Here is a 27104-nt window from a genome sequence, read left to right as displayed (position 1 = left end):
CTAACAACAGGCAGCAATCAGGGAGGTGAATGACAGGAAAATTATTGCTCCAACCTTAATTGAAGTGAGATTTTTATAGAACTCTGAGTCCAAGGAGGGCAGTTCATCCACGGAGCTGTAGAAGACACTGTGGTGATGCCCAAGGAGCTGACTCAAAAAGAAGGAAGCAAATGGAACATCCACAACTATTCCCTGTGAAGAAGAAGAATGCACAGGTAAGGTCCTGCCACACACTTGTGGTTGTGGCATCTTTGGTTACCTGCAAGGCAGATCTTGTGATGTGGAACAAGTGCAAAGAGCACTTTGCAAGGCACCAAAGTCAGCTACAAACCCCACATCCTCTTAAAACCCATTAATTAGTAAGGCAGGTGCAAAAAGACACCTGGGGAACTCCACGTGTTCTTTAAAAGAACTGCATTACATGGTTTGAACTGAAAGAGGGGAAATTTAGTGAGATACATGGAAAAATCCTTCCCTGTGAGGGAAATGAGGCCTTGGCACAGGGTGCCCAGAGAAGCTGTGGCTGCCCCTGGATCCCTGGAAGTGTCCAAGGCCAGGCTGGACAGGGCTTGGAGCAGCCTGGGATAGTGGAAGGTATCCCTGGCCATGGGAAGGGGATTGGACTAGAAAGTTCCCTTTCAACCCACATCATTCTATCAGAGTCATTCTGTCATTTCATGCTCCTTTTTGTCTCATGTCCTTTTGAGGTATCCACAAATGGATAAGGTGGAACACCAAAAAACATGGCTAGTGTCCCAGCACCATGAGGAACAATCAGGGCATGACCCAAGTTTTACCTCCAAGATTATTTTTAATACATGCCTAAAAAAATTCCAGTCTGTTCCACTAAGAGGATCTTTAGCCAAGCCATTTTTCCAAACTCCACTCTTCAATAAAACCCCCCAAGCAGGACAGGTGCCCTCAAAGGCACCAGCACTGACAAGATCCCAACCTGGTGCTTCTGGCTCACCTCATACACAGCCTTCCCAAGCATCTTCCCCACAAACTCAAAGAGCTGCAGGTAGTTCTCATGGATGTAAGATGTTGGCGATGGATACAGCCTCTCATCACCACTGGTGGTCTGCACAAAGAGATAAAAGCCCAGTGAGCCAGAATGGCTTTGCCTGCACCAGGTCACCTCAGGTGGCACCTGTGTCCTACCTTGAACAGGTTCAGTGCAGGGTCAAACACCTTTTTAATGATCTCTTCCAGGAACTCTTTGAAGACCCCATCTTGATCAATACCAGCCTCATCAACCCCCAGGTCATTGACAAACTTCACCCTGATCACTCCCTTCATGGCGTTCTGGGAAAGCTGCCGGAGCTGCTCGTACCCATCCTACACAGAGCAGAGAATCCAGAGGATAACCCCAGAGAGAGACACGTGAGAACACCCACCCAGAGATGCAGCAGAGACAGGACACAGGCCCACCACAGAAATCTGCATCTGTCATATGGTCTCGAGCTCAAAAAACCAGCATTTTCCAAGTCAAAATTCCAGGCTTGCAGCAGCCTGAGCTGAACGAGGATCCAGCATTCTCCTGGAATGTCAGCTCTGGGAATGGGTCCCTCAGCAGTCACAGAGAAGGTGAAATCACACCTCCCTGCCCTGTTTTTGTCAGGCCAGGTTGCTGCCCTGTGGGCTGGCTCGTGCCCCTCACCTCGAGCATGCGGGAGCGGCGGATGGTGATGTGGGTGACGTGAGGGGACGCCGAGCTCGTCTCCACCAGCCCCAGCTTCTCCTTCTCCTTGGTGACCATGTTCCGGAACAGCAGGACCCTCTGCAAAAACAAAACAAATGGAGACACTCCATGGGGATCCCCATCCTGCAGGGCAGCAGGGGTTTGGGAAGCTCCTGATACACAGAACTGCTGCTGGTTGTCCTGATCCCAGCTGTTCTCAGGGGTGCCACTGTTACCCACTCACTGCATGCAGCTGCACACACAGACCAGTTCTGTCTCAACACAGATATCAAGGCACTTGAAGGAAGTGCACTAGGAAGGGGTGAGGACACAGATCAGTCCTCTCCCAGTGACAGAAATCAAGACATTTAGAGGACTCTATTGGGGAAGGTGAGAATGAAGAAGACTTTCATTCAGCTGGCATTTCAAAAGAAGCTTCATGTCACAAAATGTTCCAGACTCGTGTCCCTCCCACCCCAATGGCCACCCAGGCTACTGATTCCCAGCCTCCACCCTCTTCCCATCCCACTCACGTTCTTGTGGGGAATGACATGTGGGATGTACTGCAGGAGCAGCTGGGCTCGTTTCTTGTCCTTGTCCAGCTCCTGGAAGAGCACGCTGGGTTTGAGGTCCCTTGACAAAGAAAGGCAGAGATTCAGAGATCCCCGACAAATACCCAGGTGTGGGAGAGAGAGAACAGACAGTGATTCCAAAGATGACTGAAGAGCTCAGTGTACACACTAAGAAGGTAAAAGGGGCCAGGGACAGCCAAGCTTTTGGGTGCCGAGTCAGTTTTCAAAGCACCACCTAAACCTCCCACCATGGAGAAAACCACAACACAAGGGGCATCATTAACTGCAAACACAGGCAGCAGTTCCCAAAAGATGCCACAGCCAGAATGTCAATAATGAATCCCAAATCAGACTCCCCAGAGGACGTGGAGCAGTGGGACAAGCAAAGCACCACCTAAACCTCCCACCATGGAGAAAACCACAACACAAGGGGCATCATTAACTGCAAACACAGGCAGCAGTTCCCATCTCGATCCCACAGGCAGAATGTCAATAAGGAATCCCAAATCAGACTCCCCAGAGGATGTGGAGCAGTGGGACAAACCTGGAGCTGCCCAGGATCCCTGCCCTGGGCCACTCACTTGCGCAGCCAGTGATCCTCAGGAGCGAAGCGCCGCCGACAATCCCGCTCGTACAGCACCATGAGCCAGCCATGGACAGAATGGAACAGCTCCAGGGTCTCCCCTCGGGCATTCTCTGCACAAAAGGAACAAGGCAGCAAAGTCCAGGCACCCTTGGCACCAGCAGGAGTTACACCTTGATTATCCTCCCCACAGTAACAGCACTGGGGTGCTTTCCTGACCTGCACGGCCTCTGGAGGGAAGGATTTTGTGCCTCTGGGAAGAGATATGATCTCTTCTTTAAACAGAGCTAATCAAAGCCATCTCATTTCACATCAGAGCTGGACTATCTCAGCTAATTACCAGAGAGCTGAGCTCTACCCAAATTATACCAGCAGAGAGATCCACAGCAGATTCTACAGAGACCCAAGCAAGCTGCTCTGCCTGGTCACAGCACTGCCCTGCTCTTGTCCAACACATGGCCCAGCCTTGCTAAACCTCATCTCTGCCAAAAACCAACATGCCCATCATGTCTGTTACACAAATTCTTACTGGAAATAGGGAAGTGCTCTAGATTTGGCATGAAGCATGATCGTGGCATCTGGACATCAAAAGACTGGGACATATTCCCACATTGAAGTGCTTATTGTGCCAAAGAATAATTAGCAGAAGCTTCAAATTCAAAAATTAATGTCATTTGTGGTTCTAACAGTAACATCAACTCAATCTACTAAAAGCACTCACCTACAATTCCATCCCAGATCATCTTAAACACAAAGGAATTCAGGAAAGAGGAGATGGTCACCAGCTCTTCCAGTTTGAATGAAATCTGCTCTTCGTAGACCTCAATGTCATCCAGAATCCTGTCAGAGCAAACAAATGCAAATGCACAAGTGTAAATTTAATTCCCTGTTGAAATTTTCATAAAGGCACATTATCCTTTAGCAGCAGCTCTTATTTCTATGACAACTGACACCCATGAGGATCTAAAGTCATAAACAACCAAACCTTATTTATGGATTTTGACTGATAGCAGATCCTAACAGAAGATGGTACGAGAGGCTGAGATCCAAGCAAATTCACTGTTTCAGGCTTAAAAAGACCTTTTCCATTCCCAAGAAAATCTTCACCGCATTCAGGAGGAGAGAATTGTCTGTAGTGACCAGCAAGGGCAATTTTCCACCCCCTTTCCCATCTTCTGTGTTGCTTCTTTTCCCCCTTCCAGCCCAGTTCTGCAAGCAGCACATGGCTGAGGGAAAAAAGTTCTTTTGAAGCCTTCTATTTTTCAGGAATCAATCCCAAAAGCTTGCTGCTTTACCCTGCCTACTTATCTTCATGAAAAGACATAAAGCCTTAAATGTTTCTCTTGAACCTGAAGGAATACAACAGCTCCATGTCACAAATCCAGTGATCCCCATCCATGTGCTACCTACGTGATGAGGTGACGGGAGCAGTCACAGAAGAGCATCAACATGGCCAGCAGCCTCTTGGATTCCTCTGTGTCGTTGTTCAAACACTCCAAAAAGAGTTTTAACCCTCCCTGGGGTCCCAGCTCACAGATGAAAGCCCATAATTTGGGCAGTAGATCATCCAGGTAAGTAAGACCTATGAAAATATAAAGTGCACCCAGTAAAGCCCATTCTGCTGCTTGTGAAAGCTCAGAGAGGTGAAGCTTGAAGCTGAAAGAGCCTTTGCAAAGCAGAAGAGAAACATGAGCATCCCATTTGGCTCCCAGGCCTGTCTGCTTTAACAGGACAGGGACAATCACCAGGAAAGCACAAAAAAAAAAAACCCTCAAGCTTTTAATGAGGCTTTGTTTGCACATCTTGAACCTTCTCCCCATAATTCTTTTGCAACTTTAGAAAATAATGAATCCCTGTGATCCCACATCCACCTTAGGGACGAGAACACAACAGGGCTGCACCCATGGTCACCACAAAACACCCAAAGTATGGACTCACTCCCTGCTCTACCCACCAGACCAAAACAGTGATCTCCTCCTCCACCCCTTCTCCAGATGTATGAAAGCATTCCGTGCTCCCACCACAGAAAGATTAATATTGCCAGGCTCCCCAAAAACCCTGACTCAGGCTGAATATTGAGAGGGAGTAAGCAAGGTTTCATGAGAGGAAAACTTGCTTTAATTTGTATTCTTGAGAGTTTGTGCTTGATCAAGTGGTGCTGAATGTTATTGATCCCACGGATGATTCAGGATGGAACAAGCCTTCCCCAGCCAGTCAATAACCTGTTGGCAGTGATAAAACTCCCAACAAATCAACAGAAATAAGAAAATCTCTTTTTTTTCCTCTCTACTGGAAAGGATTTGAGCAGCAGGGAGGTGGCCTGACCTGTGAGGATCTGCAGGCGGATCTGGGTGAGGGTGGTCAGGGTGGTTTGGTACAGGACACAGATGCTGCAAACCTTCTGCACCTCGGCAGAGTCCACGCGCTTCCCTCCCACCGGCTTCAGGATGTTCCGGACTGAGGCTGACTTCTGGAAAGCTCTCTTGAACAGGTCTGGGGGCAGAAACACAGGAGGAATGCCAAAGGGCAGGGTTAGATGGGATTTTGGGAAGGAATCATTCCCTGTGAGGGTGGAGATGCCCAAGCACAGGGTGCCCAGAGAAGCTGTGGCTGCCCCTGGATCCCTGAAGTGTCCAAGGCCAGGTTGGACAGGGCTAGGAGCAGCCTGGGACAGGGGAAGGTCCCTGCCCATGGCCCCAAATCCCTTCCAAGTTAAACCATTCCACAGTTCTATACATGCTCTACAGGACAAGGTGAAAACAGAATGAGCTGTAAGTGCCCTTCCCTCGCGATCCACAGTCCCAACTGCAGCAAATATTGACCACAGGATCCTGTGTTATGGGCAACAGCTAGAAAATATCAGATTTACAGTTATCTTATCCCAAATCCTTTTCTGCAGGATCACCACACCTCACAGGTGAAGGATCCAGCTTCACCTTGCTTTTCACATGGGAAGCTGAGCTCTCATCTTCCCTTGGAAGTCTTAAGTTTTGCCAAAAGCACTTCAGCTACTTGAGAAAACTATGAAAAGAAGCTGCTAAAATAAGCAAATATTTTCCCAGCACCAAAGAAAGAGACTTGCCCCAGGTCACAGAAGCATTCCAAGGAGGAATTACAAATAGAAGGCATCACACCTCCACCTAAGCAGCAGCAGCTGCTGCAAGTAATTATTCAAAGCTTTTGGCGTAAGTGGAAAAGTCAAAGCCCTGCAAGTCTGGGAGAGAAATCTACATAAACACACACAAAGAGACAAAAAAAAAAACCCCAAAACCCTCCAGAACTGACTTTTCATAGGAAGGCTGTTCTGAGGGGAGATTGGCTGTGCTGGCAGCTGAGCTATCTCCTGATTTTCCAGCAGTTTCTTGCTGAGCACATCACTGAAGAGGATCCGGATCATGTGGACCCCCCAGAGGTGCTGCAGCTGCTTGGTCAGCAGGGGCATGGACTCGTTCAGCCTGGAAGACAGAGCAGGGGGACAGCTCAGAAGGCAGCTTGGAATAAAACACCAGGCAGTGATACTGATCCATTTAGCTCATAATCCAAACTGGAATATGCACCCACCCACGGAATAGTCTGTGCAGGAATGCTGCTAGTTTATTGTGCAGCTAGAACCTGAAATATCTGAGGAATTATTCTCACTGCTCATTTCAAAACATAAACCACTTCGCAACATATAAAAATTTAAAAATAAAAGGAGAGGCTTCATCATGTTTCTCAGTGAGGTCCTTCCCACTCACCCATAATCCACAGTCTGTGAGAACCAGCCCAGCACAGGGTGCCAGTGGGTGAGGTTGGATTTCTTCTGGGACACATACTTCTGGCAGTAGGAGAGCATGTGGATGAGCACCCCCACAAAATGAGCTGTCTCCTCCTCCAGCACCTGGTCATTCAGGGAGCCCAGGAACACCAGATTGCCTGGAGGAAGGACCAGCACAGCAAGGCTTAAGGAGGAACAGATGCTGTGGGACAGGGCTTACAGGTGAAGTGAATCCTTTCCCAGTCCCAGGGGATGATTTGTGTCAGCAGTGATCTCAGAGGCTACCCTGCAGGAAGCCATTTCCAGCACACATCAACCCCTGAGGTGACATGTCCCTTTGGCCACCTTCCCACCGACACCTTCTACAAACTATGAGAAGCTACACCCCATGGTTATCTCAGAGTCCCAACTGGTAATCTTGTTACTTTTGCAGAACTGTGAATTTAAATATGTAGCAGCATTTAGGGGAGGGAGATCCAAGTCTGCCACACTCCGAGTCCAAATGAAAAGCTGGCAGAGATGATGCATGACATGCACACAAGAGCAAATCTCTGACCCTTCTTCCCTTTGCAAAGGTCTTAAACCTTGTCTGTAACACCCCAAAATACACCTCAGTCATTATTTAGAGAAAATTATCAAAATAACATTTAAAAACTATGATTTGGAAGCAGCTCTTCTCCATGGAAAAAGAAGATCAGAATCAAGACTCTTTTTCAAGCCCAGTAAAAGAGGTGGAGGTGCTCACCCAGCAAGCAGAGGGTGTGACTGCCCTCCAGGCACACGCAGACATCCCGGCACTGCGACTCCCGGCTCAGGAACAGGATGAACTTCCGGAAGAGATCGTGGGATTCCATCACTGCCAGGCGCTGGAACACAGCATGGAAGGGCCACTGAGGCTGGGAAGCAGCACATTCCCACTCCTGACCTGCCAGCAGCACTTGGCACTGGCTCCTCTTCCCAAATAAAGCAGCAAGTTGAGGCTGCTTTAGTGTCAAACATTCTGCCCCACAGAGTGTTTGACACAGAGCTGGGCTGGGAAATAAAACCCCTGGCAGGTGAACAGGGCATGCTGGAGATGGAGCCAGACCTTTGCAATCTCTGTCTGCAAGAACAGAGGATTTGCCCATTTGGCACAAAACCTGCCTGTCTGCACCAAGCAGGCTGAATTGGATCAGTGGGCAGCACACTTGTCACCCCCACAGAGCCTCTGCCACCCAAAAGGGTGATTTTGGCTTTGGCTCTGTCTGTGGTTATGGAAAAGGAAGAACAAGGATATGAGAAATTCAAGCTGTGGGCCATATATGCCTTTATTATTTATTTATTTAGGTATTTTAGGGCAGTTCAGCCCATCATCCCACTGGTGTTAATAACTTCTGCATTAGAAATCCAGAGTATTTGTAAAGCTTTCACAACAGAGAACTGAAAATGGCAAAGAGAAATGCCACAGCTCTGTTCCAAGAGCTGGTAAAATGGAATAAGAAGTGGCCTGGTGTGATAATCAGTCCTCTGAGATCACCCACTTACCTCAGGGGTGAGAGTAGCAAGGTGAGTCATTATAGCAGGCACAGACATGACATGGATCAGGAAGGACCTCAGCAGATTGTCTGAAAACTGTGCAGCAACCACAGGGCTAGAGAGAGAGAGAGGGAAAGAGAGAGAGAGAGAGAGAGACTTCAGAGCTCAATACAACCTGAGAAAGCAACACAGCCTCCAACTGAGCCATCCAGAACTGGATCCTGGGAACTCCCTCAGCAAGAGACACAGGGAATGGGTTGGGTTGGAAGGGAACTTAAAGCTCACCCCATCCCACACCCTTGCCATGGGCAGGGACACCTTCCACTATCTCAGGCTGCTCCAAGCCCTTTTCAACATGGCTTTGAAGCATCCCAGGGAAAAGATCAAAATATCATTGACTCACACTTCTCTTCTCAGAGCAAGCTCACCCTGAACTGAAGTGCACCCTCAAGTTTAGGCTCACACTAATTCCTGATTCAAAGCCACTCTAATCTGAAAAAGGGTGACAGCAAAGTGAGCCATCTGCCTAAAGCAACTTCTTTCCTCAGGGTGATATTCTCAATGGCACAAAACCACTAAAAGAATGAGAAGTCTTAAAAAAAATCCCACTAAAAAAAAAAAGACAATTTTGGCTGCAAATCCCCCAGCAGCTCCAGCTGACTCACCGCAAGGCAAGGGAGAAGATGGCAGTTAAGGAACCTTTGGACAGGGAAGGTCTGGATCTTGCCAAGCCATTAGTTAGCAAAATCTGGATTGGAAAGAATAAATGAAAATATAAAACCCCTGTAGCACTTAGGAAAAAAAATACTATTACTCCTGAAAGACATTAAGTTTATTTAATGCAGAGAAAAAGAACATCAGAGCAGCCTAAAATCCAGTTCTTACAAGATATTTGGCAGAACTAGAAGGGCTTCAGACTAATAATGGCAGAAGAGAGATACTGCAATGAAATCAGACACTCTGCAGGACTTATTTCCCTAGAACCTGTGCTCACAGGCTTTAAAAATTAACAGGCAAGGCTCAGAGTTTGGTAATGTAATTCTTATTTAAAAGATTCATTACATCAGTTCCTTTTCCCAGCAGAGCAGCAAACAAACCCAACCAATACAATGTGGCAGCTGCAAAGTTTGGCAAAATTATGTAGGACTTGTCCCTGTCCATCTCATGATGAGGTGATTAAGCAGGATTTAGGTTCAGCAGCAGTGACAGAAGGGGAAGGGTGGATTTGGTCTCAGGTGGGGACACTCTGCTTTACTTGAGAACTTGAGAGATTTTTGCTTTGCTTGAGAAAAATATAATCGTGCACAAATCACCAGCAGCTCATCCCTGAGACCCCAGCACAGACCCAAAGAGCTCCTCAGGAGAGGGGCACAGGCAGGGCTGGGGCTGGTTTGGGTGAAGCTGGGACTGTGGCAGCTCAGACTGACCTGCAGCACGGAGTAGAAGCCCTTCTGGTTCAGGTGGCCCATGATGTTGGCACAGATGTGGTTCATGGCAGGTCTCAGGGTCTCACCTTTGGGTTAAAGCACTGATGTCACCCCCACAGCACAACAGCACCACTCTGACTCCCCCACAGGAAGGTTTGTCACTGCCCAAGCCCTGCTGGCACAAAGTCCTTGTCCTTCTACACAAACCCATAATTCTGGCAGCATTTCACACTGTACTGTTTAGGCTCTAAGAGTCTCATTCCCTCCCATTACCTGTTTGCCTTTTCTACACCTATTTGCCACAAAACCCCAGAGCTAAGAGCACATTCCCTTATCCTCTAAACACTTCTTGTGTGGGGGTTTTTGGAATATTATAAAAATGCTGTAGCAGCTATTGGTGTCCTAAGGGAAACAGCCTAATCCCAAGGGGAAGAGTCTAATCCCAAGGGAATCCTTGTTTTGGGCAAACACAGGAGCAGAATGAATCTTTGTGGTAACCAGAGTGCAGAAACAGAATCCCAGAATGGTTTGAGTTGGACGAATGTTAAGGATCATCCCATCCCAAACCCCTGCCAAGGGCAGGGACACCTCCCACTATCCCAGGTTGCTCCAAACCCTCTCCAACCAGGCCTTGGACACTTCCAGGGATGGAGCAGCCACAGCTTCTCTGGAAGTTATGCCAGAGCATTCAGTAGATTTTAACACCAAGTCCCAAATCTGTGGTTTAAAGACTTGGATGCACCAACCTTTTCCCCGCAGGATTTTCCAGGTGGAAGTGTCTGTGAAGGTGACCAGCATTGTGAGGTGCAAGTTCACCAGTCTGGAGTCCTGCAGGATGTCAGGCTGGGATAACAAACAGCAGAGTTAACAAATCCACTGAGCCTTGTGCCACCTGCCAAATGCAGGGAGAGAAAACACAACAGTCCTTACCTTGAGCTGCTTGAGGAATTCACAGCAAAACCACAGGATGTCTTTGATCTGTTTGATCCAGAGGAGTGTGAGGTCCTTGGAGAGTGCCAGTGACACGTACCACACCTGAGCAGGGGGGATGCACACAGGGATCAGGGTTTGTGCTACTGCTGGGCAGAGTTTGGGGACTGAACCCAGCAGTGGGACCGAGATGCTCCTCTCACCAAACTCCCACATCACCCACCCCAGAAACCAAGTGTCCTTTAAGCCCCGTGGCTGCACAGGGTAAAAATATCCCAGGAATACTAAAGGATTTGTCCAGACTTTCCCTGTGGAATCTCCACAGTGCTCAAGGGCTTCTGCAAGCTTAAAATTACAATTAGAAAAGTAAATCCCCACACAGAGAGTTAAAACCAAACCAAACCCCCCTGCTGACCTTGGGCTCGTTCTCCACATCCATGCTGTTCAGGATACAACGGCACAGCTTTTCAAACCTCTGGGAAAATCCAAAGGTGGGATTAGTTCTAACTACAGGAAGCGCTATTCCTCCCTCAGCTCAGCAGAGGGAGGAAGATCTCTCTGTCTCAAATCAGCAAATGTGCCCAGAACATTCCCTACAGGAATCCTGATGGCTCCTTCCCTAGGAGCACACACATCACACTGCTGCTGCTGTGCAGAATTCCCTCCTTGGAACACAGGGCTTTTTTTGGGTGCTGTACCCACAGAAAGCTGCATTTGAGCACAGATTTCCATGGGATAGAGATTAAAAATCCCTCACTGCTGCTGCCATTGGAACACAGCTTTCCACCTTCCACTGCTTTCCTTCCAGTCAGCCCTCACAGCTTCCTGGGATCATAATTTTAAGGCTTCACTCTGAACCCACAAGTTCAGGGCATGGTGAGAAAAGCTGCTGGGGGACAAACAGCCTTCCCTGTTCCAGCACAGATCTCTGGGAGCTGTGCCAGTGTACCTGCCTGGGGAACTGGGGTGTGCCAAAATCCCCAGGCACTGCTCAGCTCCTGCAGCTGGCACAGTCACCAGGAGAAACATCCATTAAAGGATGTCCCAAATACAGAACCATTGCTGAAAAATTCAAGGCTTCTCCTGTTTCAATCCTTCAGGAAGGACCAGGAGCCAGAAGAGCATTGCTGAAGGCAAAATATATTGCAAGAACCCCCAAGAACACTGAGTAAGGAATGAAACATATTTAACCTGTCCCCAATAGCACGGAGGGATGTCAGGGCAGTGTCCTCACCTCCTTGTCCTCCTTGGGATTGAACACAAACAGCAGCTTCCTGGCAATCCTGAACACAGACAGGGCACTTCTTTTACTTGAGCCACACTCATTTGTCCCAAAGAAATCCTCCACCTCTCTCCTAGCAAAGAGGGAAAAACAAGAAGTTGAACAGCAATCACAGAGCAAAGAATTCCTTCCCTGAAGGGCCCCAGGAGGAAGATGAAGAGAACTGTTTACAAACTTCTGGAATGACAGGAAAAAGGAGAATGGACTCAAACTGACACAGCACAGGGTTAGATGGGATATTGGGAAGAAATCCTTCCCTGTGAGGGTGGAAGAAGCTGCCTCATCCCTGGAAATGTCCAAGGCCAGGTCGGAGCACAAAACAAGAAGTTAAACAGCAATCACAGAGCAAAGAATTCCTTCCCTGAAGGGCCCCAGGAGGAAGATGAAGAGAACTGTTTACAAACTTCTGGAATGACAGGAAAAAGGAGAATGGACTCAAACTGACACAGCACAGGGTTAGATGGGATATTGGGAAGAAATCCTTCCCTGTGAGGGTGGAAGAAGCTGCCTCATCCCTGGAAATGTCCAAGGCCATGTTGGAGCAACCTGGCCTAGTGACAAGCGGCGAGGGGTTTGGAATGAGATGAGCTTTAAGGACCCTTCCAAGCCAACCCACTGCATGACCCCATGAACCCCACACACCTGATGTCCCTCTGCAGGCGGCAGCGACACAGAAACCTCCTGACCAGAGCCTGGAGCTGCACTGCAGCTCTCTCCCTCTCCTTCAGCTCCCGCCGCTCCTCCCGCGCCTGCCGCGCCTTGTCCAGGAACTGCGCCCTGGAGGATTGGCTGGCACTGAACATGGCTGGGGGCAGCAAAGGATCCTCGCAGCAAACACCTGGAAAAACAGAGCAGAGTGGAGAAAACACTCATGGAAAGGCAGTTCTTGGCTCCCTGCAGGGGAGGGGAGAATCTGACAGCAGAGGGAAAAGTGGGATGAAAAAAACCCCAGTGACGGTCACGGGGCTGCAGCAGGGATACAAAAACACTGGCAGGGAATCCTTCCAGCACAGCCCACAGCCTGCTGCAGGCTGGGAGATTTTAAGTGGAAAAACAAACAAATCAGTGGTTTTGACACTGTGCTCCACCTCCCTTCTCCAGCCTCTGTTCTTTCCTTGGCAACAGATAAGAACAACTCTCCAGCCAGGGACAGGAGGCAAAGGGCACAAGGGACACTGATTTATTGCCATTCACCAGATAAAACACCCAGGGTCAACCAGAGCTTTATAAACAGCAACAAAGAACTCACCTGAGGGGTCACTTCTTCAAGGGAAGCGTGTGATGCTCATCTACACACTCACATGACCCCCATCCAGAGGCTTCGGGCAGCTCCTGCATGGACAAGCACATTCCCCGCGGCTGATCTGGGGACGTAGACTTTCCCTCCGCAGTTCCGAGTCCTTTGGACCCGATTTACCTCTCGCTGCACCCGCAAGGAAAACGGTAAGTGTGAGGAGAAGCAGCACCGCGGCTCGGCGGCGGTCACCAGCACAGGCGGCTGGAGGGGAGGGATAACTCCGTGTGTGACAGCACGGAAGGACAAAGCGACCCAGGGCGCCGGGGACCGGAGCAGGTGCCACCCCCGAGTAGCCACCCACAGCCCTCGAGCTGGGCTGCAGCTCCCAGGACTCGCAAAGCGGCCACAGAGCCCCCTCAGCCCCTCTGGCAGCCCCCGCAGCCTCCCCGGGCCCAGGCTCCCACCGCGCCGCCCACCCCGCCGGGCCCCGCCGCTGCCGGCAGCCTCCCCGTAGCCCTCAGGCACTCACCCTCGTCCCGGCGGACACCGGGCCGGCCGGGCCGGGCCCAGCGGCCCCGGAACCCCCCGGTCCCTCCCGGTTCCCCCGCCCAGGCCGCGGCCGCAGCCCCCTCCTCGCCCCCGTGTCCGCGCTCCCCGTCCGGCCGCCAACCCGCCCCGCCGCTGCCGTTCCGCCGGCCCGCTCACCGGCTGGGCGCAGGCAGAACACCCAGCTCTGCGTCCCGGTGGTACCGGAAAGGTCGAACCGAGCCGGGCCAAAGCGGGCTGTGCCAAGCCTGCGAGGCGGCAGCGCAGCGCGGCAGCGGCCGGGGGGGCCCGGCGGGCCATCGGACGGGTTTGGGGGAGCACCCGGGCGGCGCCGGAAGCGAGGCGAGGGGCGGAAGTTCCCCGCCCGGCGCTCCCGCTCGCTCGCTCCGAGGGGCTCGGTCCGTTCATGGTGAGGGGGAAAGGGCGGCGCGGGCCGCGGGGGACGGGCCTGCAGGGCGGGGGTGGGCTCAGGTCCTCGCGGAGGGGAGGGGGGTGTGAGGGGCTGCGGGGTCCGGGCCTCGCCGGGGCAGGGGGAGCTGAGGGGGCTCCGGCCCTTGCGGGGGTTGAGGGACTCCGGGTCGGGGGGCTCAGGGGGGCTTTGGGCCGTGGGAGGGGCACTGGGAGAGGCGGAGGGGCCGGGGATTGCGGGTAGCGGTTCTGCCCGCGGGTGCGTGCGGGAGCCGCTGCCCTGGGGAGGCGTTGGGGTGAGGATTTGGGGGTCCGGCCCCCGAGAGCGGCAGATCCCAGGGGCTGGGCCAGCCCCGAGGCTGGAGAGAGGGGTCCCGGGGGGAGTCTGATCCCCGGGAGTGGCGGTGGTCACGGTCTGGTTTGGCCGTGTCCCGTCCCCAGCGTGCCCCGTGGTTTGGGGAGGGCAGGGCTGCGATTTGGGGTCGTGGTGGGATCCATCCCCTCTGGAACCCCGAGCTGGGCTGTTCCGGTGCCGGAGGGAGCCGGAACGTGAGCTGAGGTTGCTGCCTGTGCATCTCAGAGGTGATGGAATCATCTCCAGGCCATCCCTGCCCCTCTCCTGTGCCACACAACTCCGGCTCCTTTGGGAGTTTCCTGGCGGTGAAGCAAAAAATCCTTCGGTTCGGCTCATGCCGGAGCCGTGGGAGCTGTAGGAGCAGGGATGGAAGGGGTTAATTATCCCACCCTGTCCCATCCTGTGGGAAAGGAGGCTCAAAGTGATTAAGGATTTAACGGCTCCGGTGGCATTTGTGGTGCTGAGCCTCCTTGTGCCCGTGCCAGTGTGACCTCGGTGACAAGGAGGTGACAGGAATGTGGCTGCAGGCTGCTCTGTCCGGCTGGATTTTGGTGCTCTGAGCAGTGTGGGAGGGCAGGGAAGAGCAGGAAAAGCTCCTGTGTGCTCTCCCTTTTGCTCCAAGGGAAAAAACCTTGAAAACCTGTGGATATTCTGCATTTTAGCATTGGGGAATCTGTTGATTTCTGCATTTGGACTCGCAGGAATCATCTGCTCCACTTGTGTGCGTTGGGAATTGCCCAATTCCGTCCCAGATTGTTGATGGAGTAAGAGCTTTAAGCTGTGGAGTTGTGTAAGAAATGAAAGCAGTTGTTGTGGGAAAGTGTTGGCTTTGCAGTGCAAAACCCAGCTCAGCATTCCCAAGGCTTTTCCCGGGGGGGAGAAAAAACAGGGGCTGTGTCCACGAGTATCCTTCAGTTCCTGAGAGTGAAACATTTAAAACACTTGAGAACTTCACACGGAGAGCCACGGGAGGAGCCAAGGTGTGAAACTCACCCTGGGAGCAGGGGTGTCACACTGCCAGGGTGGGAGCTGCTTCCTTAGCTGGGAGGTCCTTCCTTGAACTGAAAAGTCCAAGGAAGGAGCTGGGAGCTGCTCCTTTGAGCTGGAAAGTCCTTCCTTTGAGCTGGGAACTGCTCCTTTGAGCTGGGAACTGCTCCTTTGAGCTGGGAAGTCCTTCCTTTGAGCTGGGAACTGCTCCTTCGAGCTGGGAAGTCTTTTCTTGAGCTGGGAGCTGTTCCTTTATGCTGGAAAGTCCTTCCTTGAGCTGGGAACTGCTCCTTTGAGCTAGGAAGTCCTTCCTTGAACTGAAAAGTCCTTCCTTGAGCTGGGAGCTGCTTCTTTGAGCTGGGAACTGCTCCTTTGAGCTGGAAAGTCCTTCCTTGGGCTGGGAGCTGCTCCGTTGAGCTGGGAAGTCTGTCCTTGAACTGGAAAGGCCTTCCTTGAGCTGGGACCTGCTCCTTTGAGCTGGAAAGTCCTTCCTTGGGCTGGGAGCTGCTCCGTTGAGCTGGGAAGTCTGTCCTTGAACTGGAAAGGCCTTCCTTGAGCTGGGACCTGCTCCTTTGAGCTGGAAAGTCCTTCCTGGAGCGGGGAGCGGCTCCTTTGAGGTGGGAGCTCCTCCTTTGAGCTGGGAAGTCTTTCCTTGAACTGGAAAGTCCTTCCTTGAGCTGGGAGCTGCTCCTTTGAGCTGGGAAGTCCTTCCTTGAACTGGAAGGTCCTTCCTTGAGCTAGGAAGTCCTTCCTTGATCTGGAAAGTCCTTCCTTGAGCTGGGAACTGCTCCTTTGAGCTGGAAGGTCCTTCCCTGAGCTAGGAAGTCCTTCCTTGATCTGGAAAGTCCTTCCTTGAGCTGGGAACTGCTCCTTTGAGCTGGGAAGTCTTTCCTTGAGCTGGGAACTGCTCCTTTGAGCTGGCAAGTCCTTCCTTGATCTGGGAAGTCCTTTCTTGAGCTGGGAACTGCTCCTTTGAGCTGGGAAGTCCTTCCTCAAGCTGGGAACTGCTCCCTTGAGCTGGGCAGCCTTTCCTTGCAGGAAGAGATGTCGGGAGAGAGCGTGGTGAGCTCAGCAGTGCCGGCGGCCGCGACGCGCACGACGTCCTTCAAGGGGAGCAGCCCCAGCTCCAAGTACGTGAAGCTGAACGTGGGGGGGGCCCTGTACTACACCACCATGCAGACCCTGACCAAGCAGGACACCATGCTCAAGGCCATGTTCAGCGGGCGCATGGAGGTGCTCACGGACAGTGAAGGTAAGGATTGGGACGTTCCTGGTGCCCTCTGTGTCCTTCCTGGGCAGGGAAAGTCACAGGGGTCGTGGGAAGGTCAGAGGAATTTCTGTTTGTAGGGTTGGAAGGATGGAGGACCTCTCCTGCAAGGGAGGGTTGGGATTGTTCAGCCTGGATAAAAGGAAGGTTTGGGGTGACTTAATTGTGGCCTTGCAGTGCCTGAAGGAGCCACAAGAACCACTGAGAGAATATTTATAAAGCCCTGGAGTAGCAGGATAAGAGAATAGATTTGGATTAGATATTGGGATGAAATCTTTCCCCGTGAGGGTGGCAGGCCCTGGCACAGGGTTTTCAAAGCAGCTGTGGCTGCCCCATCCCTGGAAGTGTCCCAGGCCAGGTTGGACAGGGCTTGGAGCAGCCTGGGATAGTGGGAGGTGTCCCTGCCCATGGCAAGGAGTGGACTAAATAATCTTCAAGGTCCCTCCCAACCCAAACCATGCTGTTGTTCCATGATTCCATGATTATACAGCTGGGAAAATACATTACAGAGTGGATTGAGTTTTGAGTGCTTTAAAACAGTGTGTTTAGAGGTTTATGATAAGCTTTCCTGAGATAAAAGGAAGTAGATTTGAAGGGGAAAAATGTAAAAATACAGCCTGATTAGCTGAATATTTCTGGTTTAGCTAGAAGTCTTTATACTTAAGCTGGGGAAAACAGAGCTGTGTTGTTCAGGTGTAATCCCAGGCCAGGATAAAGCAGGAGTGTGGATGCTGTGACTTGGGGCTCTGGATCAAAGGGTCTCTGGGATACTTATCCTGGATACAGATCATGGAGCTTGCATTGAAAAAGTCAGTCTGTGGGTCAAATTTAGAAAAAAAGTCAAATGGGAATCAACACTGGGTCCAGTTTGGGAAAAAACCTGTCAAATGGGAATCAACACCTTGACTGGGAGCACTGGAGGAGTGAAATGTTGTGAACATTCTCCCTTTGCTAAACTTGGGGTGGATCTTCCTGTCCCTCCCTGAAGCTGCTGTGCTGAATTTGATAATTCCAGACTTCCCATGGTTGGAAATGGATTGGAAATTCCAAATTCCTTTTGGAAACTCACCCTGGCGTGATCCCAGTGTCCTGGGCAGATACAGGAGGGTTGGGACATCCCATTCCCAGGGCTCAGAGACTCTGGAAGTGCAGATGCTGTTTGCACCTCAAATCTGAGGATAACTGGAATTTCTCCCACTGTTTGGGACTTAAAATCCCAAGTTTGTTTTGCTGTGACTCCCACAGTGTGTGTGTGGGATTGTTCCATGGAACCAGTTTGTGTTTTAAGAGGAATTTGATACTTCCTGTATGTTGTAACACAGACACTCCCATTGCAGCAGTTCTTGCTTTATCTCCCCTTGCCTGGAAACTGGGACAATAGCACTGGGGCTGCTAAAGGAAACACTTTTTATCTGGAATTCTTCAAAATCTTCCTAATTGGTCACACCCAAAACCTGGCACCAAACAAGATGTTTCTTAGGAAAAGAAGCCAGGCTTGGGGGGCAAGTGGAAGGAGTTGGGTTGAACCAGTCTGGAATTTGGCACACAGGGTCCTGCTCTGTGTCTGGGATTCAGATCCCAGCTCCTCCTCCCAGCTGAACAATTCCAACCTGCTGTTCCTCAGGCTGGAAGAGAAAAGTCTGCTTCTCTGGCTGTGGGTGGCAGATGATTGCTTTCAGCTTAGAAATTATTGATGAACTGTAGCAAATCAGCATATTTGGAACATTTTCTTTGGATGGTAATGAGCAGGGAGAAGGATGTGTCTTTTCCAGGTGCATCCACCTGTTTCCAAGTCTCTTTTTTTTCCCTGACTCCTGCTGCTGTTGATGGGGAAGCTGTTCCTGGTCCAGCTGCTGATAAGAGAGTGGAGCCTCAGGCAGTGTCCAGTATCAGGCTCCTGTTTCACCTGCCAGGGCTTGGTTGGAAAATATCTGGTTTTAGCTGGAGTGTTTGGATCCTGTCCCTGAGAATTCCTGTAAGACAAAGATGGATTTCTAAAGGTGTGATGTGTCCATGGACAAAGGCAATGGGGAGAGGGGGGCTCTGCCCCTCTGCCCAGGTGAGACCCCACCTGCAGAGCTGCCCCAGCCCTGGGGCCCAGCACAGGGAGGAGCTGGAGCTGCTGGAGAGAGCCCAGAGGAGGCACCAGGAAGATCAGAGGGATGGAGCAGCTCTGCTGGGATTGTTCAGCCTGGAGAAGGGAAGGTTCTGGAGTGACCTCAGTGTGGCTTCCAGGGCCTGAAGGAGCTGACAGAAAGGTGGGCAAGGACTATTTGCAAGGGCCTGGAATGATGGATGGCTTCAAATTGCCAGAGGGCAGGAACAGATGGGATATTGGAAAGAAGTCCACCCTGTGAGGGTGGTGAGAGGCTGGGATGGAATTCCCAGAGAAGCTGGGGCTGCCCCATTCCTGGAATGTCCAAGGCCAGGGCTTGGAGCAGCCTGGGATGGTGGAAGGTGGCTCTGCCCATGTCAGGGGGTTGGAACTTTTAAGTTCCCTTCCATCCCAAACCATGGGTTCCGTACAGCCCATGAATTCCATGTCCGTGCTCCTGAATGGATCACAGGATGTTTTTTGGAACACTGCAATTAAAAAATGACTCCAGAAGACTTCAGCCCACTTGTTGGCTCTGCTGTGGCTGAGTGGCACCGGGGTCACTTCCCTGTGACTCATCTCCTTTGGGCTGTTTGGGGGAAGCAGGAGGGTTTTTAAAGTTCTTCTAGTGGTCACCCTGATTTTGCAACGCTACTGGAAGTGTTTTCTCATCCCCACATGAAAATGAGCAATTCTGCTTCAGTTTCACCATCTGTAAACATGAAGCTGCAGCAGATTTTTGCAGCCCAGAGGAATCACAGAGGAGTTTGGGGATGGTAATTCTGCTCTCACTGGCCCTTTACCTTCCTGTGTGCTCCAGTGAGCTTGGGAAATAGCTGCTTTTGTGGAATATGGATGTCCTGGTTTATTACCATGGCTTGTGCTTCCTCTTTATCACAGAATCCCAGAATGGTCTGGGTCAGAAAGGACTTTAAAGCTCACCTTGTTCCACCCCTGCTATGGGCAGGGACACCTTTCACTAAATCTCCCACTAAAATGGGATTTCTTGCTTTCTATACTCTGCACTACCATATGGGCTTTTTTCTGCTCTAGTTGGATTAGCCATTAGTCTGGATCAGCCCTTTGTTCCATCATTTCTTTCTCCAGTTTGTTGTTCCAGCCTGTAAAATCCCACTTGGAGCACACTTTCTGTTGTCTGTGGACAGCTGGAATGAGGGAGCTGGGAAGCCTGGAGTGAGCTGCTGCAGAGTGTCTTCTTTTCCCTCAGAAAAGGCCATGTTCCCTTTCCAGATTGAACCAAATGTTCAGACTTTTCCTCGTAATTCCATTCATGCAGAGCACACAGGGGCTGCTTTAACCTACTTTCCTTATTTGTCCAAAATATGACTCCTTCCCCACAAGCGTTTCCTCGCTGCATTCCTGAGCCTCAGCCTGTGAGAGTGGCCATCTGTTCACTCAGGGAATCTCCAGCCTTGGCACTGCCTGACTTTTCCAGGGTCCAGCCTGATCCCAGCAGCAAGAGGTGAAATGTGGATGCTGCACCCACAGCTTTGGTTGTAGCTCTTTTCTTCTCTGGAGAAGAGAAGGCTCCAGGGAGACTTTGAAGCACTTTGCAGTGCCTAGAGGGACTCCAGAAGAGCTCAAAGGGACTTTGGGCAAGGGCTTGTAGCTCTTTTCTTCTCTGGAGAAGAGAAGGCTCCAGGGAGACTGGAGCACTTTGCAGTGCCTAGAGTGACTCCAGAAGAGCTGAAAGCGACTTTGGGCAAGGGTATGGAGGGATGAGACAAGGGGGAGTGGCTTCCCACTGTCAGAGGCAGGGTTGGATGGGATATTGAGAAGAAATTCTTCCATGTGAGAATGCTGAGGGTGCCCAGAGAAGCTGTGGCTGCCCCTGGATCCCTGGAAGTATCCCAGGCCAGGTTGGAGAGGGGTTTGGAGCAACATGGTCTAGTGGAAGGTGTCCTTGCACATAGCAGGGGTGGGACTGGATGGGCTTGAAGATCCCTTCCAACCCAAACCATTCCATGATTCTCCTCCCACCATGGTCCCAAGCTCCAGCTGTGCCGCACTCCCTGCTCACATTCCCCGTTCCATCCTCACACTCCCTGTTCCATCATGTCCTTTACCAGTTTGCTCTGCCAAGGCCTTTAGCCACATTCATCTGAGCTTGTCCTTACTGTGGCCTTCCTGTGTCCCCAGGCTGGATCCTGATCGACCGCTGTGGGAAGCACTTTGGGACAATCCTGAACTACCTGCGGGACGGGGCCGTGCCGCTCCCGGAGAGCCGCCGGGAGATCGAGGAGCTGCTGGCTGAGGCCAAGTACTACCTGGTGCAGGGGCTGGTGGATGAATGCCAGGCAGCCCTGCAGGTGGGCACAGGGCTCATGGACAGCTGGGGGTGGGCAGCAGTATCTGGGCAGAGCAGGATTTTCTCCTGGTCTTCATGTGTTGATTTTAGAGGCTGGGATGGAAATGGGAATTGATCGTGTTGCCATCTGCTGGAGTCTGCTCACATCTAGGAAAACCAGCTTTTTCTCAGAGCTTCTGGGAGTCCTGTTGTGTTCTTTGTTATGCTCTGAGGTTGCCATCTTGGGTTTGATGCTGTTGTCACTGGTGTCCTGTCTGAGAGAAGCTCTATTCCAGATCCTGCTGTTCAACTGGGCACAGACATTCAGTGGTGGAGCACTGGAATGGACACCCTCCCAAAAGAATGGTGCCTGGCCAGCCACAGTCCAGAAACCACCACAGGGACAGACTGGGCACTGATCCCTCAGCAGAGATCATTCCCAGGAAATGTGGGTGTGCCCTGGGATCTGTTGTCACTCAGCTGCTGTTGGTTCTTCTCCCACAGAACAAGGACGCGTACGAGCCCTTCTGCAAGGTCCCGGTGATCACCTCCTCCAAGGAGGAGCAGAAGCTGATTGCAACCTCCAACAAGGTGAGAGAGACTGGGATGTGCCATGGGGAGAGCTAGAGGTGTCCATCCTGGAGAAGAGAAGGCTCTGGGGAGACCTCAGAGCTCTTTCCAGTGCCTAAAGGGGCTCCGAGAGAACTACAGTGCTGGATGGAGTGACAGGATAAGGGTGATGCCTTTAAGTTGCAGGAGGGCAGGGTTAGATGGGATATTAGGAAAAAATCCTTCCCTGTGAGGGTGGTGAGGCCCTGGCTCACGTTGCCCAGAGAAGCTGTGGCTGCCCCATCCCTGGAAGTGTCCAAGGCCAGGCTGGACAGGGCTTGGAGCAATCTGGGATAGTGGAAGGTGTCCCTGCACATAGCAGGGGGTGCTGATAAGACAGAGGGAAGATAAGAATAGATGAGGATCCAGTCCCAGAATGGGTCAGGAGGGGTTGGAGCCCCATTGCCAACCTGTGCATCACAGGTTTGCAGCAACAGCAGTAACACCACAGAAATCCCACTGGGAATTTGTCATTGGCAGCTTCTCTGTGGGGCCTTGGGCTGAGCTGAGGTTCCAGCTCAGGCTGTGCTCCCTGGAGCTCATCTGTGCTTTGTTTCTTACAGCCAGCAGTGAAGCTGCTCTATAACAGAAGCAACAACAAATATTCCTACACCAGGTAAGTGACTTCAGGTGGAATTGCCAGAAGTTTTTCATAGACTAAAATCCGCTATAAAAGTTTCCTTTTTCTTCCCCCAGACCTGATGACAGATAGGTGTTGGCAGGCACTCCATTTTTTCGCAATTAATTTCAAACTGAAGTCAGAAGGGAGTCTGCTGCCATCCATGGAAGGCTGAGCCTGTGCTATTTCTGTGCCAGAGGAGTTCCTCTAATCCTTAGGTGCAGCTGGCAGAGGCTCGTAGCCAAGTGCTGTCTGCATTCCCAGGGACTGCAGTGTGGTAGTTGAGCACAGGGAGCTCAGTGAGTGGTGAAATCATCAAACTGGGGGCCTTGTCCTCTTTCCCTTATTCTCTTATAAGTTTCATGACATAACAGTGCTCATCCAGGGTGCAGAGCTCAGGAATGGTTTGATTGGCTGATAGCATTTTGCACCTGGGTGAAATGGCCTTGGACAGTTGTTCACAGGGCTGTTGCTGTTGTATTGCTGCTGCTTCAGGTTTTCCTGCCTGTAGTAGTGAAATAATAAGAATTCATTTCTTTGGTTTGCCTCATCCCTGGAAGTGTCCAAGGCCAGGTTGGATGGGGCCTGGAGCAACCTGGGCTAGTGGAAGGTGCCCCTGTCCATGTCACAGGGTGGCACTGGATGGGCTTTAAGGTCACTCCATCCCAAACCATCCTGGGATTCTGTGACACAGGAATGTGGGATCTCGGAGCTGTCAGTGCTCACTGCTCCTGCTCTTTCCGTGTGCTCTGCAAATTCCTGCTGCTGCCTCCATTCCCACAGCAACTCCGATGACAACATGCTGAAGAACATTGAGCTCTTTGACAAGCTGTCCCTGAGGTTCAACGGGAGGGTGCTCTTCATCAAGGATGTCATTGGGGATGAGATCTGCTGCTGGTCCTTCTACGGGCAGGGCCGCAAGATCGCCGAGGTCTGCTGCACCTCCATCGTTTATGCCACTGAGAAGAAGCAAACCAAGGTAAAGGAAAACTGGGAATGCTCCAGCCTGGCACCCTGACAGCTGAACAGGCTGGCACTTTGTCATTGTTCAGCACCTCTGGAGGATAATCAGTGCATTGAGAGTGGGGCAGCAGCTGGAGCTCATCCTGGGGGTGCAGCAGGAGCTGCCTGCGCTGGGCAGTTGGGATATTCCATAAAGCCCTGTGGTATTCCATAGTGCATCGTGGTATCCATAATGTTCAGTCCAGCTCTATCTTCAGACAAACTTGTGCATTTAACTACATTTGGGTTTGGGGGTTGCAAGTAGATGATCTAGGGATGGAACTAAATTATCTTTAAGGTCCCTCCCAACCCAAACCATTCCCTGGCTCTACACCCCTGTGTAAGGAGGGACCCAGCAATGGCACACCTTCCCTGTATTCTTCCCTTTCCCAGGAGACATGTGCCTGGTTCTGGCAAAAACCCAACTTGTTGTTGGACTCAGAAGTTGGAAACAAAAAAATGGAATAGAAAGGATTGTGCCTGAAAGGATTTCTGTGGCTGGGGTGCAGTTGAGGAACTGTAACACCGGGTGTCAGGAATTCAAACCGAGGTAAAACCTGACCTTCTCTTCCCTGCCTGCCAGGTGGAGTTCCCAGAAGCCCGAATTTATGAGGAGACCCTGAACATTCTTCTGTACGAATCCCAGGATGGGAGGGGGCCGGACAATGCCCTCCTGGAAGCCACGGGAGGGGCTGCAGGGCGCTCCCACCACCTGGAGGAGGACGAGGAGCGGGAGCGCATCGAGCGCGTGCGGCGGATCCACATCAAGCGCCCGGATGACAGGGCCCACCTGCACCAGTGAGCCTGGGGACCCCCTCAGCTCTGGGGAAGGGGCTGCCCTGCAGCAGGACCAGGCAGTGCAACTCCTGTCCAGCACAGTCTGTAAATTGGGATTTGTAACAAACTCTAGGTTATTTGGGGTATTTAAATGCGGTAGTTGTAGGGCGAGGATCAATGAGGTTACTGGGCAGCCTGGAAGGGCCTGTTGAGCAGCTGGAGAAATGCCCAGAATTTTTAGCACTCTTGTCGTTGCTGTTTTGTGTTGGAGAGGAGGAGGACTGGCTTCCTGTGGCTTTGGTAATGATCCTGCACTTTAAAACCAAAACAGCAAACAAAAGGTCAGCCAGCCATCCTCCTTCTCTCCAGGCACTCCCTGACCCTCCTGGGCTCGGGGGAAAGGCAGGGACCTGGACCCGGGGCTGCTGCACAGCTCCCTGGCTCCTAGGAGAGAGCTTGGGAATGCCTTGGGTGACTCCCCAAAGAACAAAAATGCACAGGCTGACGAGATTCCTGGAGTGCTGGGGGCAGAGGGATCCCTCAGAGCAGTGGGAGGGAGCAGGGACTGCTCCCTCAGGTTCCCCACAGCTCTCAGGATCTGCTCCTCCAAGGGTTCGGTGGAACTTCTGCAGCACTGAGCTGGGGACACCCATCCCTGTTTTATCCCTGAAGTTCAAGGTTAAAATTCCGCCCAAAGGAGGAGAATCAGGAGCAAACTGTCCATGGTTGCTTTCCCTAGGAGTGGTGTTGGTACTGGTCAGTGCTTAGAGCTTCAGCCTGAGCCTGGATCTCAGCTGGGGGTTGGTTTCCAGCAGCTCTCAGGCACCAGGAGTCACAGCAGGTCCAATCCCCCCGTGTTGGGGGGTGCTGGTGGGAGGCAGCAGCCCTGGTTCCCTTCTGGAGCTGATCCATGAGCACTGCCTTGCTCTGAGTGAGGGGAAACAGAAGCAGGCACTGGCCCAGAGGCAGATATTCCCTGTTTGACTTCCCCCTGAGGCTGTTCCAAATCCTCCCAGCCATGGCAGCTGTGTGTGGAAGGGCAGAGCATGGAGAAGGCCACTGCACTGTGGTTTTCTACGAGTGCTTTTCTCTTGTCAATGAATATTTTATCTACCTCCTTGTCTCCTGTTGCCTGTTGTGGAGTCAAGTGACAGTGGTGGTGGGAGGTGGGGTGTCATTCCATAGGGGTGAGCAGAGCCACAGCTGTGACAGTTCAGGTCACCAGTCCTGGCAGGGAGAGAAACCTGAGGTAGGAAGTGTTAAACTTGCACTGCAGCAGCACCCGTGGGTGACACCAGAGCACTCTGCCCTGGGCTAGAGTTTCTTTTGACCCTTTCTCTGGAATATTTAGCACTGGCTTTAACAGCCACACTCCTCTGGAGCAGCAGCTCTGTGTTCCTGCTCCAAGGATCCCTGCTCCTGGCTCAGGGCTGCTAAGGACATGGGAACAGTGTAAAAACCAAAGGTGCTGCAGCAGCACCAGCCACGTTCTTCTGTTCCACAGAGCTCGTTGGTAGAAGCTGAAACACTCCAGGAAGTGGCCGTACAGTTTTGAATCATCAAGTAAAGCTCAAAGATTTTCAATTTAATCTGAGGCCATCTTTCTAGTAACCAAAGACTTCTCCACATTGCAGGCAGCTGCTGGCTGTGGCAGGTGGGGGTGTTGTACCTGTCTCCTCTTTCTCCTGCAGCTGCTGATTGTTCACTGAGAGCTCCACAGTCTCCTGGGGGTTCAGCAGCTTCAGCTCTGTCCTGACACCTCAGGGCTTCCAGTTTGAGTTGTAATTAAACCTGTTTGCAGCACCCTCTAGGGCAGTGCAGAGGGGGAAGGAGCCAGTGCCTCTCCCCTCAGGGCTGGGATGAGTTGGGGGCGAGGCAGGGAAGTCCTGGATTGCTGTTTCTCCAGCACTGTGTACTTTGACACTTACTGGTGATTACTGGGCTGTTTCTGGGCTTCTCAGCATCTGGAGCAGCCCTTGGGAGTGGAGGCTGTGTCTCAGCAGAGGGTGACCAGGGACCAGCAGCACCAGTCCTGCAGCAAACCCTGCTCACTCCAGCTGGGAGCTGCTCTCCAGCTCCTCCCCAGCTGTGCAGACCTGCAGACCCCAGACCAAATCCAGTCCTGTGGGGCAGAGCAGCTTCAGCCCCAGGAGGTGACACCAGTACTAAGCACCTGACAGGTCACAGCTACGTGATTAACTTCTCTGTAAATAGATCCTTAACTGGCTTCAGGCTTTTCCCTTTCAGGTTATGCAAACTAAGTTCTTAAAACCAAGGGGAGGGCTGTTTTTAATCTTTGTACAGTGCTTTGTAGAGCTGTTGGTTTAGCAAAGTCACTCCAGGAAAGTTAAAGTTTCCATTTCAGTTTTGTTACTGCATTTGTGGGCAGACTCTGTCTTAACTCACTCCTGAGCTCACCCTCGGGGTTCTGGAGTGGTGCAGCCAAGCTGTGCTGTCCTGGGGCCTGTCCTTTACCTGCTGCCCCTGTCCTTGCTGTGGGCACACCCTGGTCATGCCCTTGCACAAATGCTCTCAGCCCTGAGCCTCGTTACTCTAAATGGTTTTACTCTGAGCTCTCAGGTGCAGCTGGGGCTCAGGGCAGGTGTCCTGGGCACAAGCAGCTCTTCAGATTATCCTTCCCTGCCTCCCAGTGCCAGGGAGAGCTGAGCTGGCTGCTTCCATCCTCCAGCACCAGCAGTGCCAGCACAGCCCAGGGGAGATGAGGAAAGTCCCCCTGGGGAAGGGATTTTGTCCCCTCCCAGCTCCTGACACGGTTTGGGCTGCACAAGGAGGGGACAGGGACCAGCCCTGGTGCCCCTTTCCCACCTCTCTCTCCCTGTAGCCCCAAAGCAGCTGCTCCTGCACTTCCCTGAGGCAGGTTTGGATCCCCTGAGCAGCACCTGGGCAAGGCCCCAAGCTCCCATCCTACCTTAGAGCAAAGCATAGGTAGAACCTTTCAGTCTTAATGGAATTGTTTCATGGACAACAGCAAATTCCTGTTCTGTACAATCATTCCCTCCTGTCCAGACTTCTGCACAGAACAAGCTTCAGCTGGATTTCAGTGTATGGTTGATGTTTGCAATATGTACTTTTGGTTTTTTTTGTTTTTTAATATAACACAATAAATTAGAAGATATTTCATATTTA

At 51.7% G+C, this 27104-nt stretch overlaps 2 protein-coding genes across 8 annotated transcripts in view; one reads left to right on the top strand and one right to left on the bottom strand.

Annotated features, from left to right (window-relative positions):
• UBE3B (ubiquitin protein ligase E3B) overlaps positions 1-13824 on the bottom strand; it is a 21104-nt gene extending 7280 nt beyond the window's left edge. For 2 of the 5 annotated variants that reach the window (XM_041410036.1, XM_041410041.1), the window contains exons 1-22: positions 13690-13824; positions 12997-13170; positions 12390-12585; positions 11700-11820; positions 10881-10940; positions 10466-10570; positions 10282-10378; positions 9536-9621; positions 8774-8856; positions 8118-8223; positions 7339-7459; positions 6574-6751; positions 6122-6291; positions 5162-5329; positions 4247-4418; positions 3558-3676; positions 2835-2949; positions 2215-2314; positions 1661-1780; positions 1162-1338; positions 971-1081; positions 55-192 (exon numbers count right to left, since the gene is read on the bottom strand). In XM_041410036.1, the coding sequence (XP_041265970.1) occupies positions 55-192; positions 971-1081; positions 1162-1338; positions 1661-1780; positions 2215-2314; positions 2835-2949; positions 3558-3676; positions 4247-4418; positions 5162-5329; positions 6122-6291; positions 6574-6751; positions 7339-7459; positions 8118-8223; positions 8774-8856; positions 9536-9621; positions 10282-10378; positions 10466-10570; positions 10881-10940; positions 11700-11820; positions 12390-12550 (2508 nt within the window). In that variant the 5' untranslated portion in view covers positions 12551-12585; positions 12997-13170; positions 13690-13824. Of the gene's footprint in view, positions 1-54; positions 193-970; positions 1082-1161; positions 1339-1660; positions 1781-2214; positions 2315-2834; positions 2950-3557; positions 3677-4246; positions 4419-5161; positions 5330-6121; positions 6292-6573; positions 6752-7338; positions 7460-8117; positions 8224-8773; positions 8857-9535; positions 9622-10281; positions 10379-10465; positions 10571-10880; positions 10941-11699; positions 11821-12389; positions 12586-12996; positions 13171-13513; positions 13590-13689 lie in introns of those variants that run through there. The other 3 variants (XM_041410040.1, XM_041410039.1, XM_041410038.1) reach the window with 3 other exon arrangements.
• KCTD10 (potassium channel tetramerization domain containing 10) lies at positions 13815-27104 on the top strand. Of its 3 annotated transcripts, none has more exons than XM_041410043.1 (7): positions 13815-13939; positions 16319-16532; positions 20803-20972; positions 21455-21541; positions 22123-22175; positions 22962-23157; positions 23764-27104. In XM_041410043.1, exons 1-7 carry the CDS (start codon positions 13937-13939, stop codon positions 23980-23982), a joined length of 942 nt encoding a protein of 313 aa, XP_041265977.1. In that variant the 5' UTR covers positions 13815-13936; the 3' UTR covers positions 23983-27104. The 3 variants fall into 3 exon arrangements, with proteins under 3 accessions (XP_041265977.1, XP_041265978.1, XP_041265976.1); XM_041410044.1 differs by having other exon boundaries at positions 13911-13928; XM_041410042.1 differs by lacking the exon at positions 13815-13939 and adding an exon at positions 15074-15273.

The sequence above is a fragment of the Onychostruthus taczanowskii genome, unplaced genomic scaffold (genome assembly GCF_017590055.1).
Source record: "Onychostruthus taczanowskii isolate IOZ18803 unplaced genomic scaffold, ASM1759005v1 scaffold32, whole genome shotgun sequence".
NCBI classification, from domain to species: Eukaryota; Metazoa; Chordata; class Aves; order Passeriformes; family Passeridae; genus Onychostruthus; species Onychostruthus taczanowskii.
This window is presented reverse-complemented; position numbering and strand designations above follow the sequence as displayed.